General features: G+C 47.6%; 1 protein-coding gene across 9 annotated transcripts in view; it reads left to right on the forward strand.

Annotated features, from left to right (window-relative positions):
* IPO9 (importin 9) overlaps window positions 1-21,033 on the forward strand; it is a 164,532-nt gene that overhangs the window by 131,003 nt on the left and 12,496 nt on the right. For 5 of the 9 annotated variants that reach the window (XM_085897461.1, XM_085897464.1, XM_085897458.1 and 2 more), the window contains 3 exons: window positions 17,356-17,631; window positions 17,839-18,005; window positions 20,462-20,542. In XM_085897461.1, coding sequence (XP_085753587.1) covers window positions 17,356-17,631; window positions 17,839-18,005; window positions 20,462-20,542 — 524 coding nt within the window. The remainder of the gene's footprint in view (window positions 1-17,355; window positions 17,632-17,838; window positions 18,006-20,461; window positions 20,543-21,033) is intronic. The other 4 variants (XM_085897460.1, XM_085897465.1, XM_085897459.1 and 1 more) reach the window with 3 other exon arrangements.

Here is a 21,033-nt window from a genome sequence, read left to right on the forward strand (position 1 = left end):
TGCCCCCCATGGCACCTCCCCTGAAACGCACACGTGGCAGGCCGGCCTCCCGGGCCCCTTTCCGAGGGTCACCCGTGCCCACAACACTGCCCACGCGGCTAATGGCGCCCCGGGCCCCCGCACCAAGCAGGCGCACCCGTGCCCACTACTCTATCCCGGCCCCCCATGGGCCCATGGCCTACCGCGGCCGACTGGCCTGGTGCCCGGGGTACCCACTCAGCGATACTCACCTTTCGCAGCCACGCTCCCAAGCCCGTCAACAGGGCTCCTGCACCCCTCCAAATGGGTCTCGAGCCTACATTCCCACCAACAGCAAAACGACCTCCATTTTTCAATTTGACTAACCCCCTAACTCACTCTACACTGACCCCGGGGTCCCTTGGGCAGGAGTCACTCCTCCCCCCAATCACTCATCGCACCATGCATTCCCCATTCGCTCCATACACACAGACCCGCTGGCCTCACTCACTCAACATGTACACGTACTCACCTCACAACCCACAACTCTTCAACACACTCACCGCTGAACTCTGCCATCCTTCTAACTACATCCCCTAACTAACTCGTGCTCCCACGTCGTCCCTTAAACTACAGCACGTTCCTTTTAACACTACGTCGCTAAACTACATCCCCTCTACACATTCATAAGTCTGTCCATGTTTCCAAATCATCAAAAATCATTTCCCATTTTCCCATCCTAAATCTGGCTACAATCCCTCTAACTAATCCATTCCACGGACTCCATGAGGACTTACCCCTGCCCCATGAAGTCGGTCTAGCTAAGCTAACCCTTCCCCCTAACTAGTTTCCATCCTGTGCCCAGGTCAAGGGGGTCTTCCACCCCATGCCCAGGAATCCTGTGCACCCGAAAGTGAGGCTTGTTTTTTTTTTTTTTTTACCTGCGCAGCACCAGCGCGGAAACTCAGAGCTCGCGCACTTTACACCTGCCCGTGACGTCATGCAGCTGCACGTGTACCTCGTCCCTCCTTGGACGGTACCATCCGGCCGGGATACCCCTCCTGCCGGATTCCAACCACACGTGCAGCCATGACGTCACCGTGCGCATAAAAAAAAAACAAGCCCCACGTCTCGAGGGGTTCCCCACGCGAACACGTGTGCTTTGCCCGTTGGAGCTTAACACACACGATCGCGTGGAGAACCCGTCCGGTCCAAATCCGTTTACCTGCCTTAACTTTGTCCGTCCGCGGGATCGGCAAATCCACCGCGTGCGTTTCCGGACCGGGACTTCACTCTCGCAAGCGAGCACGTGGTGGTCTCGTGCGTTGCACAGCACGGACCTCGTGCTCACTGCTGGGTGAACCCGGCACGGTCCCCGAAATAGCTACAGCCGCTACTCGGCTTTCTCTCCTCTGTCGCCGTCTCCGTCTCCATTCCACCCACGCACACCTGCGTGTTACGACGCACACAGTCCACTCCATCACATTCACACCGGGAGACGCGGCTGCGTGCTCCCGCATGCCAACCGACATCTCCCTCACATACCGCTCTCTCACACACATGGTCTCCCTTGCATACGGCCGTTCACTCACGCGTGCCTCACTACTCACACAAACCATACTACTTACTCGTGGTGCTCCATTCACTCGCGCGGGGGCACTCACCCGCGGTGCCTCATCCACACTCCGTGCCTCACTCACACACGCGGGGGAACTCAACCGCGGTGCCTCACTCACACTGGCCGTTTCATCCACACACACGGCCTCTTCCACACACGGTGCCTCATCCACACACGGCGTGCTGGGAAGCACGTACTCTGGCACCATCGCCACCACACCACTCACACACGGGGTCGCTTCCACACACGGGGACGCACTCACACCTTGCACCACACACACAGGGACAACCACACTGGGGATTTGTGTCCCCACAAGGGTCTCCGGGGCCTCTATACCCCCCAAGCTCTCCGTGCACCCGTTCGCAGCACTCGCCCCCTCAACCTCGCAAAGCACGACCGAACTCACCTGGTCGTGACTCACCTCAAGGGGGCAGACTCCCTCCCCTCGTTCCTGGAGGCGGCCATCCAGGTGCTCGCACTGGGTCCCCACACGCTCCGCGAGCTCACCCCCATTGTCCTCCACTATCTCCGTGTGTGTGTGTGCGTCACTTACCCCGTCCTCACCGTGCAGTCTCTCCTCTATCGTTCCCTTCCCGGCTACCGTCACTGCCAACTCTTCACCCTTTACCTCCCTTGTCTCCACTATTATTTCCGTTGTCGTCACCTCGTGTCTCGTCTCACACGTTTTGGTCTCCCCATTTAATTTTTCCCTTTTGGTCACCGTCGATTCCTCTGTCACGACCCTCGCCCAACACGCCCCCTGAATTATTTTTTCACCCGCCTCCACCGCGGGCCTGTCAGCCGTTGCACCCCCTTCCAACTCGTTTGCTCCTACACGTGGAGTCGCCATTTCTATCTCCCTGGTCACGGCCTTCATGCCCGCCTGCAGGCATCGGCCCATGTTCTGCGTCTCACCCCGCAGCTTTTTCATTTCTTCCCTCATTTGCTGTGTATTCGCATCCATCGTCGTTTTCACTTCATTTGTATTTGTATCCATCTTTTCATCCATTTTTTGTGTATTCGCATCCATCTTTTCGTTCATTCCTTTCATTTCGTTTTTCATTTCATTTGTATTTGTATCCATCTTTTCTGTCATTGCCGCCAGCATGGCGCATAACTGGGCCATGTCGGATGCACTCAGCTGAGCCGTTTCGGCAAGGGTTGGGGAAGGGTTTTGGTGGAGAGGGGGGGGGGAGGTGTCATACACCGCGGCTGCTGCCGCACCTATTTCGGGCTCTGGGTTCAGTTGGGCGAGTTCATGTTCCTGCACGGGCATTCCATCCTGGGCCATGGATCCTACACCTTCTACATCCATTTCTAATACCCCCGGCTCCCGCTCGCCTTGAGACGCCATCTTGCTTCTCGTGAAGGGTTAATTTCGCTCGCTCGTAATTTGGAGGGAATCGGGGGTCGCTTCTCTCACCCCTGGACCGATTCCCGTGAATTTAGCCGGAGACAGGAGAGCCCGTTTTCCTGTTCTCCGATACCAGTGCCGCGAGTAGGGCGATGAATTTGTATCGCACGACCTGACACCAGTTTTGCGGATTCGCGCCCGCCGGCGTGCTGACGGCCACGTAACTCGAATCGCGGCACGTCGCCCACCGGACGGACAATCCAGTCGTGACCCTCTCGGACTAACGCCGGGAACCAGTCACGGGTGGACCTTTCGGTCTCACCGCGATCGAGCCAATCAGCCCCCGCGTGGGATAGGGTTGCTCGCCAAATTCGACCTACCTAAGTACCCACGCGGAGAGTAGACCGGGCGATCGCACCTCGCCGCAGGTCGACTTCGGACACGGGCCACTTAAGCGACCCGTTCCATACTATCGGGATAACCGAGCGGTGTTATCGTCAACCTCGACGGTTCGATTAATTATCGGGCGTATTCAGCCCACTACCAACCCTTTACGTGAAGCAAGATGAGGATTCAATGAAGGAAATGACGAAGCGAAGCGGGAAACAGTTCAACACAAAGCACATTTATTCGCGACGAACGGAAAGCACACATATTCAATTCCACCAAAAGCACACAGAAAAGAAAAACACAATGCAATTTACACAAAAAGCAAATGCGACAATGCAGATCTAATACCGATTACACGAGCACACGGCAACACTTATACAATTTTACTTCACAGACGGCGCTGACAACACATACCCAAAACCAAGGAAAGAATACCCTCAAGGATGAGGCGGGCCTGAGGCCGAGACCGGGTCGGGCCTACCCGTCTGGTGATGAGACGCGGAGCGGCGATGGTGCCTCAACTCCGCTGGCCTCGCGGGCAGTGTCTGGTAGGGGGTGGGAAAGGGGCCCCCTTGGTCGCACTATCTCAGCGCGGGGGGAAACAGGAGGGGGTTGCTGATGCTCGGGGTATAGAGGATTTTTATTGTCCCGCGCCGAGCGTCTCCACCTCGGCCAGGTCGCGCTGTCGGCCTCCCTGGGGTGCAGCTCCCTGCACGACACGAGCACCCCCTCGTCTGCCCTCGCCGCCTCTCCACAGCTCCGTCCCCTCCGCTCCGACTCCAACGCACACGACGACCAGCTCCTTCTTGCCAACTCCACCGCCCGCGAAGTCTTAACTCTCTGTTCCCTCTCGACTCTACTACTCACTGGACTGACGAACACGGTCGCTTATATCAGCCCCGTGGCTTCACCCTCTCATCTTTGACCCCTTCCCTTCGACCTTTCACCTCGCTCCCCATTGGCCCGAGAAAAAGTGGGCGTGAATGCTTTTTGATCCATAAATTTGCATATATCGATCGCCCTCCAGCGCCCTGGAGGCGGGGCCAAATCGCCCCTCGCTCACCGATTGGACGGCAAAAAGTGGGCGTGTGTCGTTTTTGATCCGTTTTTGAAGCACAAAATCCGTGATTTTGTACACGCTGTTCGGCGCGCGCCCTGCACGAGTCCAACACCGGTACCCACAAGCGGCGCAAGAACGGTGGCGATGCGACGGTTGCGAGGTGTGACGTGAAGGTCGTGGCGGTTGTGGTGAAGCGGCGTTGTGGTTGGTGGTTGATGTTGTGACTGGTGGTGGTAACAATGGCGGTTGGTCCAAAATAAAGATAGTAAAAGAAAAACGGCTATCCTGAAGAGTCGCAGCACGCATGAATGACATGTATTCCCACTAGACAACGGGTTTGGGCCTAACTCCACATGTACTTACCGAGATACCTCACCTAAGGGACCTGAATGGTGGTTTGCGAATTTGGTAACCACAACAATATATATATATGTATATATGTATGTATATATATGTATATGTATGTGTATATATATATATATATATGTATATGTATATGTATATATATATGTATATGTATATATATATGTATATATATGTATATATATATGTATATGTATATATATATGTATATATATGTATATATATATGTATATGTATATATATATATATATATATATATATATATATATATATATATATATATATATATATATATATATATAATTTGTATATGTACACTGCTGGTCAAAAGTTTGAGAACACCCCCATTTTTCCATTTTTTTAACTGAAATTTAAGCAGTTTCATGTTTCAATGTGCTCTGAAATTAAAGCAGAGAACAAATAAACAATTGCAGATTAAAAAGAAACCATGGAATCGTTTTATTGAACAAAATTTAATTCAAATTTTTGACTCATCAAAGTTGACACCTTTTGCAGATATAACAGCCGAACATACTCGTGGCATTCTTTCTGCAATGAAAATCAAATATTGTTTGGAAAGTTCTTCCCAACACTGTTGCAGAAGTTCCCACAAATGTGTTGCACTTGTAGGTTGCTTTGCTTTCACCATTCTGTCCAGTCCATCCCAAACCAGCTCAATGGGGTTTAAGTCTGGAGACTGTGTTGGCCATTCCATGATTTGAAGCCTTCCGTCTTGTTCTTTTCTTCGAAGGTAGTTCTTACATTGCCTGAAGGTATGCTTTGGTCGTTATCTTGCTTTCGGATGAACCCATGACCAACTAAGCGTACACCAGAGGGTATTGCATGGTGCTGCAAAATGCTGTGGTATCCCTTTTGGGTCAGGGTTCCAGTCACTCTGTGCAAGTCACGGACTCTGGATCCAGTAAAAGAGCCCCAGATCATCACGCTTCCTCCTCCATGTTTGACAGATGGTGTCACACACTGAGGAACCATCCTTTCGCCTTCTCGATGGTGAACAACAATCCTGCGTGATGAACCGAAGATTTCAAATTTTGATTCATCGGTCAATAAGACCTTCTTCCAGTTTTCATTAGTCCACTGGCGGTGCCTTTATGGCCCAGGCAAACCTCTTTTTCTTATTTTGCCATCTTGGGAATGGCTTTTTAACTGCCACTCGACCTGTAAAACCTGCAATCTTCCTGGCTCTCCTTGGTCAGAGTTGGTCAGCGTTTGTCGGTGGAGGCAGCAGCGAAGTCGCCAGCCGGAGAGAGGTCGCCAGCCAGCGACATAACGGTCCGGGCGATCGAGCCCCGAGTCGGTCGAGCGACGCTGAGGAGTGAGCGGGTTCTGAAAGAGCATCAACTCGAAAAGAGCAAGGCCCGTTCACTCCTCTGAAGCGTCGTCGGCCAGGCCCGGTCGACCAGGCCGCGCTGCTCGGCCCGGGACCAACCAAGCCGCCGTTACCACAGCTGCCGCTTTGACCACAGGGACATACGGAGGGTCGCCGACACAAAGACCATCGAGTCGCCTCAAGGGCGACGGAGGTAACCTGCACGGCCTCGCGGAGCTCCTTCGGTCATCCCAGCTCCGAGGAACATTAAAGGCTTACGAGCCCAGTTCTCTTCTTTCTTTTCTGGGGTTTTTGCATGGAAGTCTGTGGCGCTTTGTCCTTAAGTAGTGAACTGACTAAGTGCATGTAGATAATAAATAGATATCGGCTGTAGGTCTTTTTGCTCGTGTCTTGTCCCCTATCCCCCCATTCATTGCATATGAGCATTTGAAATAAATGTCCCCTTTGTTGAAATGTCACCTGCTCGTTGCGTCCTTTCGTCCATTGACTGCCATAATTGCATTCGGAATAAGTAGCTGGCTGATTAATAGCCGATAAAACGTACATCTGGTCCGACGGGGCTTGGCGATATAATACCGCTCGGCAATCGCAAACGGAACGAGCTGCTTAAAGCACAGATGCCAACCCTCCCGATTTCATCGGGAGGCTTCCGAAAATTCACCCAAACTCCCGCCCTTACGATCACTATCCTTATCCTCCCGAAATTTTGATATTTTTGCACTGTTCACTAATCAGAATGTACTAGTATGAGAATTGAATGAAAAGCATCGTCTGCTACGTATAGCATGTGGTAACTCCATAACGTTCGCTGCTACCAAATTGTACGTAAAAAATTGCAAATTCAAATGAGGAGCAGCGAAACATTGGGTCTGGATCTCGCTTATGCGATCATGCACTGAGATTTAGTGCATGCGGTATGTGTGCAATACAGTGCATGCGGTATGTATGCACAGTGTATATGCATGCGATACGCTCACTGCATGCAGCTGGGCCCCGTACCAGCCCGGCGGTCGCGACCACCGTGCGGTGTTTAACAGCCGCTAGAGTTCTACGAGTCGCGCTGCAGCTGTGGAACATCGACTTCGAAGTTACCGATGCTTAAAGCCCTCGATGTTGATTACGAAATGGCAGAAAAGAAGCTTACGAAGACCAAGAAATGGTCTCAGAAGTACAAGACCGAATACAGTCTCCAATACCCGTGTATTCGAAAGTCTGAAAGAGGAATTCATCATGCGTATTGTACAGTATGCAGCGTTGATATTTCAGTTGAGCACGGAGGTCGCGATGATATTCGGAAGCACGTTGGAAGCAAACGGCACACAGACATTGCAAAGGAGAGATCTTCGAGCACGAGTACCGGTACACTTCTGAATTATTTCACCAAACAAGGGACAAGCGAGGAAGAGGATGTTACCCGAGCGGAACTTCTCTTTAGTGGATTTATTGTGGAACATAACTTGCCCATATCAGTCTCAGATCATGCTGGACCTCTATTTCAAAAGATGTTTCCAGATTCAAAAGTTGCTTCAAAGTATGGATGTGCAAGCTGTTGTGCACAAAAACTTCAGCAATAATTGGTGAGTTGTCAAATGTTACTGCTTCATCTATTGCCGATATTGCTAGACTAGCTCCATTTAGCCTAGCTACAGACGGTAGCAATGACAGTGGTGAGGCCCAGCTCTATCCTGTCCTGATTTCGTACTATGACAACAGTGCTGGGATTGTGAAGCAAGGTTTGCTAAGTTTGCCTGCGTGCAAACAAGATTCCACTGGAGAAAACATTTTCAAACTGCTTGATCATGAGTTCAGTGACAGGAAAATTCCGTGGGGAAATTGTGTTTCCTTTTGTGCTGATAATGCCTCTGTCATGGTGGGCAAGCACAAAGGAGTCGCTGCTTATATCCACAAACAAAATCCAGAGTGCTACATCATGGGATGCCCTTGCCATATGATGCACAATACGGCCAAGAAGGCGGCTCAGGCCTTACCCATTGAATTAGATGACTTTCTCATCGATATTTACTACTACTTGGACAAAAGTAGTAAACGCGTCAAAGGAGTGAAAGCACTGCAAGAACTCTGTGATGCCCCGACACACAAGATTCTGAAGCATGTCGCAACAAGGTGGCTGTCCCTTGGTCAGTGCCTAGACAGGCTGATTGAACAGTGGGAGCCACTTCGCCTCTTCTTCAAAGAAGAAGTACGAAGAAAAATGCAACCAACTGTAGCCAAGATTCTAACAACGAGCAAGAAGGACGGCACTGTATCTACTGCCAGTACTGGCACTGCAGGATCAAGCACTAGTGGAGCAGCATTCACCACTACCACTGCAGTATCTGCTGCGAAGAAGACAGCAGGGACAGCACCAAAACCAATGCTGAGAGCAGGTAGCATCACCGGCCCTTCATCACGTTCATCTACAAAGCAGATCCCTTCAGAGTCGAGAAAGACTGTGATAGTCCCATCTACAGGCAAAGAAGGACCCAAGTTAAGTTCTGCTTTTGCCAAATCACTTGATAGAAGCTCAGCAAAACCTTCGAATCAGAGGTCTTCTTCCTTGGCTGCACCTACCTCAAGCTCTCTCCTCAAACGTAAAATTGGATCTGGTACTACGAGTCTGACCTCTTCTGCTGGCAGTAAACGCAAGTGTGATCGCCCTGCGGCTAAGTGTACTACGAGTTCTACAACTAAAAGCGCATCTTCCTCAAACACTGTGCAGGAATCTAGAGAAAAGCGTGTCAACAGGATGTTCTTGTCTCCACAAACAAAACTCTATTGTTTCTTCCTTCGATATGCTAACAAGCTTTTTGAGAAGGGGAATCTTCTGCTCCAAAGAGACGAACCCTATATTCATCTCCTGCACGGAGAATTGAATGGTCTTCTGAAAGATATCTTCGTACGGTTTTTGAAACCATCGGTGTCATCGGTTGCTCTGGTAAATGTACCCTTCTCTGACAGAAATCATCAGAAGAATGATGAGGACCTCATGATTGGGAACGATGCCAAACTGTATATAAGGGAACAAAGGAGTCTCAAGAAATCCACCTTCACTCTGAGTGAGTCAGACATCCAAGGTTTCTTCAGTGCAGTTCGCTCATATTATGTGAAAGCCTGCAATTACATCTTCAAAACCTGGCCGCTAGATGATGAATTAGCCAAGCATGCTCAGGTGCTGGATGTTAAGCTACACCAAGAAGTGGGGTTTGACTGTGTGGAGTTTTTCATCAAGAAATTCCCCTGTCTGTTCAGTGGCGGTGATAGTGACAATAGACAGTCTTGAGAGTGAATTCGCTCACTACCAGGCAGACGCCTCCATAGCTACAATTTCTACTGAGACAGTGAGAGTGGATGAGCAGTGGCATCGGATTTCACAGCTCACAGATCGCTGCACTGGTGCCAAGAAGTATCCTAATTTGAGCAAAGTGATGAAGGGAATCTTGGTCATTCCTCATTCGAACGCATCATGTGAGCGGGCACTCAGTCTTGTACGGAAGAATCATACTGAATTTCGTCCCAATTTGAGTGTCAAAACCCTGGAAGCTCTCTTAATTGAAAAACTAGCTCATAGCACCCCTTGCTACCAGAGAGAATACAGCAAAGACATAATCAGAAGGGCTAAAAGAGCCACACAGCTGTCACTCAGCAAAGCTGCCATGGAAAAAGCAAGCAGCAGTAGTACCAGCCAGTAAGGTAAGAAAAATATTGCTTCTTTTGTGCTTTTTGTTAATCTTTGATTGTCCCCTAACTTACTAATATTAACATACATGTAACATTAAAAAGTGCACAATTTTCCCCTTTTTTTTGTTCAAAAAGTGGGAATTCTTAACATGTTAAATGCTCCAAAATAGGGCTCAGAGGGCACTAGAGAGCGTCTAGAACCCCAGAGCTTCCAGGGCCCTAAGGCGGGCCCTGGACCCCGCCGCAAGGGTCGAGCGCTCCGCGCTCGAGATGTGCGCTTAGCGCACATTATTTGGTGTCGGTTGCAAATCCTCCCTAATTCTGATTTCCAAAAGTTGGCATCTCTGTTAAAGTGGCTCGTTTTCGTGCAGGCTCCTTTGAGGTGTAAACCCCCGGCATTTCTGTCTGCGCGAATAATTAAGTACATGGACAATTCGACGATCAACCCTGTAGCGTGTGGACAGAGGAGTTGGCTGATTTATTGTGTGGTTAACAACACCCATAGCTGGGTTTCGGCGTTGATCCGAAAAGCTGCGACTCGATTGTTCGTTCAGTGGGCGCGTGCGGCCGCAATTTAGCTCAAGGCGGTCGCCCACATGCCGAACGAGCGAGAATCCACAACGATATGGATATATATATATATATATATATATATATATATATATATATATATATATATATATATATATATATATATATATATATATATATATATATATATATATATCTCGTTGTGGATTCTCGTCGGCGTTCGCACGACCGCTTCAGCCCAAACGCAGTCGACACCCGCCGAAAGCCGGAATCCAGTCGTAGCCTTCCGGATAACCCTGGAAACCCGGTACGGGTGCCTTTTCATGCACCATAAACTTGTCAATATTCTGTCCACGCTACAGGGTTAATCGCCAAATTATTGATGTACCTAACTATTCGCGCGGACAGAAATACCGAGAGTTTATACTTCGACGGGACTCGTACGGAAATGAGCCGCTCAAGCGTGCTCGTTCCGTGTGCGAAGCCGAGCGGTTTTAAATCGCCAAGTTCCGTCGGACCAGATTATCACTTTTATCGGCATTAATAGCCAGGTCATTTCCCGAACGCGCCGTGGCAGTCAATGGCAGGAAAATGACGCAACGAGCAGATGTACATTTAAACAACGGGGCATTTATTCTCAATAGGCAAGCAATCAATCAATGGGGGGATAGGGAAATGACACGAGCAACAAGCAAGCGATCAATGAGGGGATGGGGACAAGAAACGAGCAAAAAGCCTACAGCCGAGGGCTATGCAACAATGTACATGCAATCAGGCACTTGATCAGTTCTACTTAAAAGAGACAAGGTGCCCACAGACTTTCGTACAAAACCCAAGGAAAAGAATATGGCTCGTGAGCCTTTAATGGTACTCAGAGTCGGGATGACCGAAGGGCTCCAAGAGACCGGGCTGGTTACCTGGTCGCCCCTGGTGACGACTCGAAGGTGTTTGGGTCGGCGACCCCTGGTGGTGCTCTGCTAGGCCCTTCGTGCCGCAGATCTGCCAGTCGCTTGAGCGGCCGGGCGAGCGGCCTGAGTGGCGGCTTGGTCTCCCTCGTGCTTCGGCCTTCAGCGCGGCTTGGCCGGTTGGACCTGGCCGGCGTCGCGCCCGGAGGAGCGAACGGGTCTGTTGGCTCTTTCAGAGTTGATGCTCTTTTGGGACCCGTTCACTCCCCAGCTTCGCTTGATGCCCTCAAGGCTGTCTGCTCGGACCACCGAGCTCCGATGCACCTTTCTCTTCAGCGACTCCAAACTCCGTCCTTCTAGCCTCCACCAGCCCCGTCTCTCCCCTCCGACTGTTCCGATACGCCTTCCTCTCTCCCGTCTCCCGACTGCCTCTGGCGATTCGACTTCGCCCTTTTTATAGCCCGGGGGGGGGGGGAGGGGAAGCCGCTCTCGGTTTCTTCACCCGAGGCTGGTGCCACTTTCACCTCTGCCCTTTCACCCCTGGTGGGAAACCCCATTCCTGATTGGCCAGTCCTCTACGAGGTAAACCTCATCCTGATCCGTTTATGCAAATCAGCCGCTTCACGGCTGTTTGCACATGGATGGTGTGATGTGGCTTTACTGTTGTTCCGCGTGTCCGCAACCAACCCGCATTTTGCGGCTGTCGAGGAGGAGGTGATGGTTTTGTGATGTTTGTTTGAAGATGATGGCGTTCCTTTTGTTCGGGAATGATTGGGTTTTTGTAGATGTTGTTAAAATAAAACATATAAAAGAATAACGACAACCTTAAGATTCACATCCCGGCACACGAACAAGGCCCGTTATACATCGGTGGGGGAATCTAACCTGTAACACACACTTATCGAAATAACTGATCTCTGGGGAACCTGAATGGTGTCTTGTGTATTTCCACAACCGCAACAATATATATATATATATATATATATATATATATATATATATATATATATATATATATATATATATATATATATATATATACATTGTTATGGCTGTGGAAATTCGCAGAACACCATAAAGGTCCTTAGTTCAGTTGTATTACTAAGTGTGTGTTCAGTTCGATTTCCCCACCGTTGTTTAATGGGATTTATTCGTGTGGACAGGGCTGTGATCTTTGAGTTAGCCGTTATTCTTTGCTATCGTTATTTTGGACCAACCGCTTCACACAACCACCTTAACCACAACCCTCATAACCACACCACCGCATTTCCACCTCGGCACATGGTTGCCAGAGGCCTGGCCTTCGTCGAGGGAAAGCAGGTGACCCCCGTTCCCCCCTCCCCCAGACGAATGGCGTCTCCACGGTGAATTCCACCCGGCGTGTGGAAGAAGACAAATACAGCGACGAGGGAGCGTCCCCGATTTGGCGTGAAAACGCTTCCTTCGGGAAGGTTCCCGCATGTTCTGGAAGTTTCCTGCAGGTTCTGGAAGGAGGGCGGGGCGAGAGCGGAGGGGTGGAGCGTGGGTAATAAAATGCGCGCACGGAGCGTTCGTTCTCTCTCTCTGGGGTTGCTGCCGCTCTCTCGCTGTCGTCGCTGAATCTCTCTGGAGTTGCTGCTGGGGTTGCTGTCGTTGCTGGTGTGGTTGCTGCTTGTGCGGAGGAGAATCGCGCCAAGGAGCTGCGTGAAGATCTGGGCTCGTGTCCGAGTCAGGAACTTGGAGCGGTCGGTCGGTGGAGGTCCGGGCGTCGCGAGGGAGACGCGGGCTGGAGGCGCAGCCCTGATGTGTCGCGCGAACCTGCATGTGGGGAGAGCCGGAGAGAGCTCGCCTGCTGCTTGGCAAGGCCTGGGCGCAACCGCGGCTAGGCGAGCTGCCGTGGGGACGGGACGTCGTGACTCGCCCTATCAAGGCACCACGAGGGTGCAGGTAACCTGCAACGGTCTCGTGGGACTCTTTCGGTCTGCCAAGTCCCACGCCATAAAGACCCAAGAGGTTCAGTCTGACTCCCTTATCTGTGAGGGGGTCTTTTCCTTTTTTTTTCTTTGAATGAATGTTGTGGCGCCGAGTCCCGTAAGTAAAACCTGTTAAGTAAATGTACATAATAACCATAGTCGGTTGTCATGTTTTCGCCTTGCCCGTGTCTTTGTCCCCGTCCCGCAGTCTTCAACAAACAACTGCATGCGTGTTTTTCCATCATTGCTTACCTGCATGACTGCATGATTGTTTGTATATGTGCTGTATAATAAATGTGCTTATTTAAATGTACCCTGTTTGCCGTGTCTTTTTCCCCCATTGAAGTGCCATATTGTTTTTCGGAATACTAGTTGGTTTTTGAATACCGATAAATAGAATCGGGTCCGGCGAGGTCTGGTGATAATACCCGCTCGGTTTTCCCAGAACGGAACGAACCACTTAAGCGATTCGTGTCCAAACAGGCCTTCGCCGAGGTACGGTCCCTCGGTAGGTTACCCGCGTGGGTACTTGGGTATATCGATATTCGGTAATTGACCCTGTCGCGCGCGGGTAGAATACGGACTGGGCCGTGGTCGGATTACAAACCCACCCGTGACTGGTTTCTGGCGTTCCAAAAAGTCACGACTCAATTGTCCGTTTGGTGGGCGAGCGGCCGTTATTAGTTCACGCGGTCACTCGCACGCCGGGCGGGCGTAGATTCGTAACAATATATATGTATATGTATACATATATATGTATATATCTTCTTCTTCCTCTTTCGGCTTGCTCCCGCTAGGGGTCGCCACAGCGGACCAACTGTCTCCATTTTGCTCTACCCTGCTGACCACCGGTACCGGTGGCGGTCGTTGGTAACCCGGGCCTCGACCGATCCGGTATGGAAATTCGTTTTGTTGTCCGCATAATGATTTGGCATAGGTTTTTACGCCGGATGCCCTTCCTGACGCAACCCTGGTCGCCTCTTACGACACACAGGGATATGGTACACCTATTCTAACCGGGGCATACACCGGGCCCAGTACAACTGGTGCTCATTTCGCCGACCTCGGAAGGATGGCAGGCTGAGTCAACCCCCTGGTGTTTTCGACTTGGTTTATATATATTTATATATATATATATATATTTATATACACATTATATAAATACATATATATATATATATATATATATATATATATATATATATATTAATTCAGTGTCCCAACGGGGCTTGAACTCAGGACCTCTTGGGTCCCAAGCCACTGCCCTTACCACTGCGCCAACACCAGGCTGTATATATATGTATTGCAAGTCTCACCCCCCATTTATATACCCCCCATATATATACATATATATGTATATATATGGGGGGTATATAAATGGGGGGTGAGACTTGCAACTTTAAATTTTTTTTAAAATAGAAACCGCCTAACGTACCTCGTAAAGTTGAAGATATCGTGCTGCATATCAGTTTTGCCCTATCTCTCAATGGTGAAGAATCACTTAAAAAAATTAGAGTATCCGGATCAAAATCCACACCAAAATCTAATCAATTTGTCCTTGTCACACACCCAAACTGTCCACCAGGTTTCATCTAAATTCTTCCTTAACTTTTTTGAGACATGCTGCTCACAGACAGACAGACAGACAGACAGACAGACAACACAGAGGTGAATACAGTACATAACCTCCGTCCACCTTCCGGTAGTGGAGGTAACAATAGACATCAGTTAGAACTAGAAATCGGCATTTGTTTTTGTTTTTCACAGTTTGCGAAGATTTGTATAGTACGAGAGACTTGAGACTAAAACATCCTGATAAGTCAGGTCTTAGGTTTATCACACACACCACAAATTTTCTCATTTTTCCAATACTTTTTAAAATCCGAATTTTGGTTTCAAAAAAATGCATTGGAATGCATGTGGACAGGTGTTGTATGGTTGATGCGATAGGGAAAATGTAAAATCCTGCTTTTAAATTGTTTTTTTTCATGTTGAGCCCTGTTTTTCACTATATAAAAACAAATCCTCCAAATTTGCACGAATGCGCACGTCTGACTGACGTTTTTCTTTTGTTGGTAATCATATTTTTGGGGAATACTTTCACTGAATTTTCAACAAATTAGGGTGACTTTCAAGTCTAATTTAATTTTGACTGTTCACCAGAGATTGTTACACAGAATTTTCTTCAGTGTTTCATGCCAGCAATGAAGAATCGGGAAAAGTAATCACGGAAATTTTCTTTGTCGCCATGCTCGTCCGAAGCGGCTGCAACTGACATGAACCTCCCATTGGCTTGCTCACCCCCCCTCCCAATCCCCACCCTCCGGCCCCACACCATGCCGGCTTACACTGTATCCCTTGTGCATTGAATTGCGAATGAAGTGTATTTTTATTTCACTTTTCATAATTATGCTGTAGGAGTTTAGTGTGAAGACAAACAGATGCAACATCTGACAGTTTAGTGAATATTTTATTGGGAATTCAACATAATATTGACCTGTTTTTTTTTTTTTCCATTCCGTTTTTTTTGTGTCAGGTTCAGTTTTCAATTTTGAGTCACGGATTCCATGAATTCCATCCATTTTCTGTGATCGTGTGACATCATTGGCTTTTCTTTGCTGAGGAAATGAAATCAAACGAAAAGGTTGAAATGGGTAGCAGAAATGAAACGACACAATCACCAAACTTGGAACAATGTGTTCTTTTCAGAGGATTCCGAATTTGAACAGTTTGGCAATAGTCAATGGCAGTTTGTTTGAATGCGCACCAGAGAGTGCTATAACAGTCAGTGTACAACAACTATAGTCAGGCATGGTGGTTGGATCAATAATCAGTTGCATTGACTACCGACAGGTGTCGGCAGGTTCTGATCCATAATACTGTTCCCTTGGGGAACACGCCTCCTTGGGTGGCGATTCATCTTCCAACATGACATTTAACCCAAGCATCCAGCTGATGTGGTGAAAAGCTATCTGGAACCTAGAGGGTGATGGAACACTCACATAGATAGATGCCTTGGCCTGCACAACGTCCCAGGATATGAACATCATTGAGACCATATCTTGGGTGATTATTGGTGCTGAGAAAATCAAATAGTAACTAAACATCTTGGATGAATTGTGGAAAGTGCCACAGGATGTTTCGGAAAACATTGCACAATTATATGTGCTCAATATAAGTTCACAAAGGGCTGACATACCAAATACAAATGTCTTGTACAACGTATTTGTGTTGTTTTCAAACATTTTCTGTAATACGTACTGCATTCTGTGTAGATACCAAATACATCTTTCAGATGCAATTACTCAATATTTGTGCACACCCTGTGTGTTTCTGTGATTGTATGCGTTTTGCTCACCTGTTTGTGAGTTTAATATAAAAGGACAGTTGACGCACGACTGGCGATGTGGGATTGCAAAATTAAATAAATACCGACTCCTTGAAAGCTGTTTGGCCTTGAGCCTTCTGCGACGTGAGAAAAAGGATTAATACTTCAATTCGGCGCAGGGTCCTGCCTGAGAGATAGACAGTGAGAAAGTGACACATGATGGATTGAGACTTTGGGAAATTGGCGAAAGCCCATATTGCTACAGTCTTCAGTTTGCTGGCACAACGTGGGTATGCATAGTGTAGTTGTCGGCCGTTTGCCCAAATGTCCTGTTCTCTCCCAGCATAAAGCTCCCAGTCCCAGAAACGAGTTTTCCCAGCTCTCAGACCCAACAAAGCTGTTCATTGTCACACTGTAATGTTCCTTCCTTCCGCTGCCGTTAAGCCAAATCCCTTTGCCTTCTTCTCATTCATGTCACGTTCGTTGCCTCTTCACACCTCAGACTTTTCTGCCATGTTACTGCCACCACCACATGCTCTGTTGCTCTTTTCAACTCTTCATGTTACTCTTCAAAGCACAGAATTCAATATGATCTTCCTCACTTTTTTGGGGGATTGCATTCCATATGACACCTATAAATCTCATTGCAATACCCTTGATATAGGAATGGCATATTTGTAGTCCATCCATATAATGACACATTAGGGATTTTACTTGTCCAAAGCAAGTGTCATTCCAACCAAAACAGAGAATGCATGCTAAATAAATGCTATGCCTATGCTCATCTGTCTTTGTTGACTCCTGTTGTCACATCCTCAAGGTCTTTTCCAACTTTGTTTATTCTTTATTCCATTCATATCCTGACAGAGTGGTGGCGAGTGCCTTCGTGCATTTGTGAGTGTAGCAGTCGAGCAAGTAGCAGCCTGGCATGATGATCAAGGCCGTGGTGGTCTTTGGTATGTCTTGGGTGTTGTTGATCGGCTCTTGGACCCTCGGTCGTCGGAATTTGCTGCAGCATTTGCAGGTCGCCTCGTCTCTGGCCTGATTGCTCGGCTGGGATCACAGCTCGGTGACAGCTTAGACCTAATGCTGCGTGCCGTGCTGAGCAAGATGCAGCAGGCTGAAACCCTCAGTGTCATGCAGGTAGGGGCAAGCAAAAGTAACACGAGTTAAAAAAAAAATTTGATTATCTGATTTTCATTCGACATGCTGTGATAGTTTCAAATGCACCAATTGGGTTCGAAATAGAAGCGGTGTAGCACTTGACAGATGTCATGATCCCATTACTTTTTTTGCACCTCTCCTTCCCCAACCTCATCCCTTTACCACTACCTCTCCTCCTTATCGCAGTCTTTGATCATGGTGTTTGCACACTTGGTTCACTCTCAGATGGATGCCGTGCTTGAGTTCCTATGCAACCTGCCTGGACCCACCGGAAAGCCGGCACTTGAGTTTGTCATGATTGAGTGGACGGGTCGGCAACATATGTTTTATGGACAGTACGAGGGGAAAGTGAGGTACAGTAAGCAGTTCCTGGAATGCCGAAATTGGTCGTCTGGTATCAACAATAAAGTTTCATGAGAGATAATGGGTCCATTCAGGTTATTTCACCTGGTTGACATTATTACCTGTGCCACCAAAGGTGGACAGAGGTTGTTTTCACCCCTGTTTTTGTCTCTGTCTGTCTGTCTGTGAGCAGAGTATCTCAAAAAGGTATTGACGGGTTCAGATAAAACTCTGTGGTCAAGTTGGGTGTTTTTTTAAGGATGAATTTCTTTGATCTAGATCCATATAAGAACATTTTTTTAGCGATTCTTCATCATTGAGAGATGGGGCCAAAAGCGGTATGTAGCACAATCTTTCAAAAATTATGGATGGATTATGACAAAACTCGGTGAATGAGTTTGTTAGGTGACAAGAACAAGCCGATTCGATTTTGGTTCAGGTCTGGATCCCGATCCGGCTTATGAATGGGATACAAAACGTAAACTGTTCAACCTGGCGGAGGTATGCGCTCTACCGAGTACCATTCGAGTTCCATTTGTGCCGATCTATAAACTTGTTTCCGTAGCATGAAAAGTTGTACATTGTACAGAGATAAAGGCAAGACAGGTGCTTTGCTGTTCGAGGGTATTTTAGCAATCGACTGTATTAGACGATTGGAATAACGTAGAGAAGGATAAACCTGGTGCCTCCAACTCAGCATCCATTGCATTTTTTGTGGGCCTATAAAGGTTAAGGTCCCCAAAATCGGTGTTGCTTAGAAACAGCTAGACTCTGTGTGTTTAGCAATTGCATCAGAACAAGTTTCAACACAAGGTTGCACCTGCTTCCATGAGATTCATCTTGACTTTCCATTGCCAAAATTGTATGCATCATGTAATAAGCTTTTTGCACCTTCTTGGCAAAAGAGAATTGCTCACATGTGGTGTCACAGCAGTGATTATATTAACCCTTTGCTCATCCAGCATTATTCTTGCGATAGAGCAGTCTTATTCTGTATGCAAGACATAAGTTGCTTTCATGCTAATCTTGTTTATTGCGTTTTTACTCTTCACTCGGCTTGGGTGGGGTGGGGGGGGGGGGATGGAGGAGGGACGTAATGTAAATGCAATTCTCGTTTCTTGGCATTTGTGTCTTAATATCCTTGCCTATTATTATTGCTGCCAAAATATGGTTTATTGTGCAACAGATCGCATTTTCCTCGACTTCAAATAAAAAAACAATTAGAGAGTTCATAGAACACCTTACCCCATGTAGCCTTCAGAAAAAAAAATGACGTGGGGAGGGTCTGCGAGCGGCTAATTTGATTGGTTGAAATGACGCAAGATGCCACAATATTTTTTTTCCAAGTACTGTGAAACGGAGGGGTTTGAAAGTGCCAAAAAGGCGATTTGTGTTCTCCAGTGTTTGCATGTACAATTAAATTGAAATAAAATGAAGATTTTAACAGTTGTAGAAAAACACTTTTTCAGAAGTTTACCGCCATTGATGTAGCCACTTTTACACCACCTTATTTACCACGTCACATTAGTTATTTGTGCCTGTTTGTGTCCTTTATGGCATCCTTAAAAATAGCGTTTCCTGTTTGGAATGATTTTTCAATTTTGTTTCACCGCGAGGGAGAGTAAAAACATAGGGGAAATACCCCTGGGTGCTACCCTGGTAGTGGCTGGATAAGATAACCAGGGAAGCACTGGTAGGAGTGGATGACTCACAAAATATGTAATGGAGAAGAAAGTAAAACCTATGGATTATTTTTTTTTAATGCCATGAACAAACTTTGGTACATCATGGGTGACAAAGGTTGTGCTCAAGTTTCATCGAAATTGTACATGTGGTTTCAGAGAAGAAAGCAAATACATGTTTTGGGTGGCAACCCCCACATAGAATCCTTGAGACCCCAATTTTTTTATGTCATGAACAAACTTTACTACATCACCGGAAATGAAGGCGGTGGTCAAGTTTCATCGGAATTGTGTGTGTGTAGTTTCTGGCAAAGCAAATCCCTCTTTTGGGGGGCAACCCCCACGTAGAATCTCTTAGACCCCGATTTTTTTTTAATGGTGGGAACAATCTTTGGAACATCACGGGTGATGAAGACTGTGGTGAAGTTTCATCGGCATTGTGTGTGTAGTTTCTGAGAAGAAAGCAATACATATTTTGGGGCAACCTCCCCCCCCCCCACCGTAGACCCCCTTTGACCTGGAACGTTTTAATGGCATGAACAAACTTTTGTACATCATTGGTGATGAAGGTTGTAGTCGTTTCCTTGGAATTGTGTGTAGTTTCTGAGAAGAAAGCAAATACCTATTTTTTTTGGGGGGGGGGCAACCCCCGTAGAACCTCTTCAGGCCTGATTTTATTTTATTATCATTATCATTATTTTTTTTATACCATGAACAAACTTTGGTGCTTACATGGTGATGAACGTCATGGTAAAGTTTCATCGAAATAATATGTGTAGTTTTAGAGAAGAAGTTGAAAGTATATGTGGACGGACGGATGGACAGACGACGCACCATCCCATAAGCTCCCCGGAACTACGTTCCAGGTGAGCTAAAAGTCGTACTGTTGTCTGAAGGAAGCAGTGCAGTTTGGCATTTCCCAATTCAGCATCTGCACCGCTTAAAATTTTTTGACAGACAGACAGACGGACGGATGGCCATACCAAATATTGAAGTGGCGACACCCCTTAAAAATTGCCTTGCTTCTCGTGCGCATATGTGCGATCGGAATGAGATTCCGTACAATTAGCCAAACTTAGAGCCAAAGTATTGTGAAACTTCAGGTTTGGTTTCCGATTTGTGATCAAAATATAACATTCAAATGAAATTCATTTTTCCGTCGATCATAAACTGACATTTACACAGACAGACAGACTGAGTGGACCAATTGCTTAACCCCGCTTTTCACTTCATGCACTGCACACAAGGTAAAAGTAGACGTGCCTTGCAGTTCAGCAAAGACAATTTATTTGTAAGTGTGATTCTGCAGCAATGCAAAGCCGTTTCTCCAGGCTTATCTGTCTCACCCCCCTCTGTG

The sequence above is a fragment of the Eptatretus burgeri genome, chromosome 10 (genome assembly GCF_056783735.1).
Source record: "Eptatretus burgeri isolate ZD-2024b chromosome 10, Ebu_testis_v1, whole genome shotgun sequence".
Lineage (NCBI taxonomy): Eukaryota > Metazoa > Chordata > Myxini > Myxiniformes > Myxinidae > Eptatretus > Eptatretus burgeri.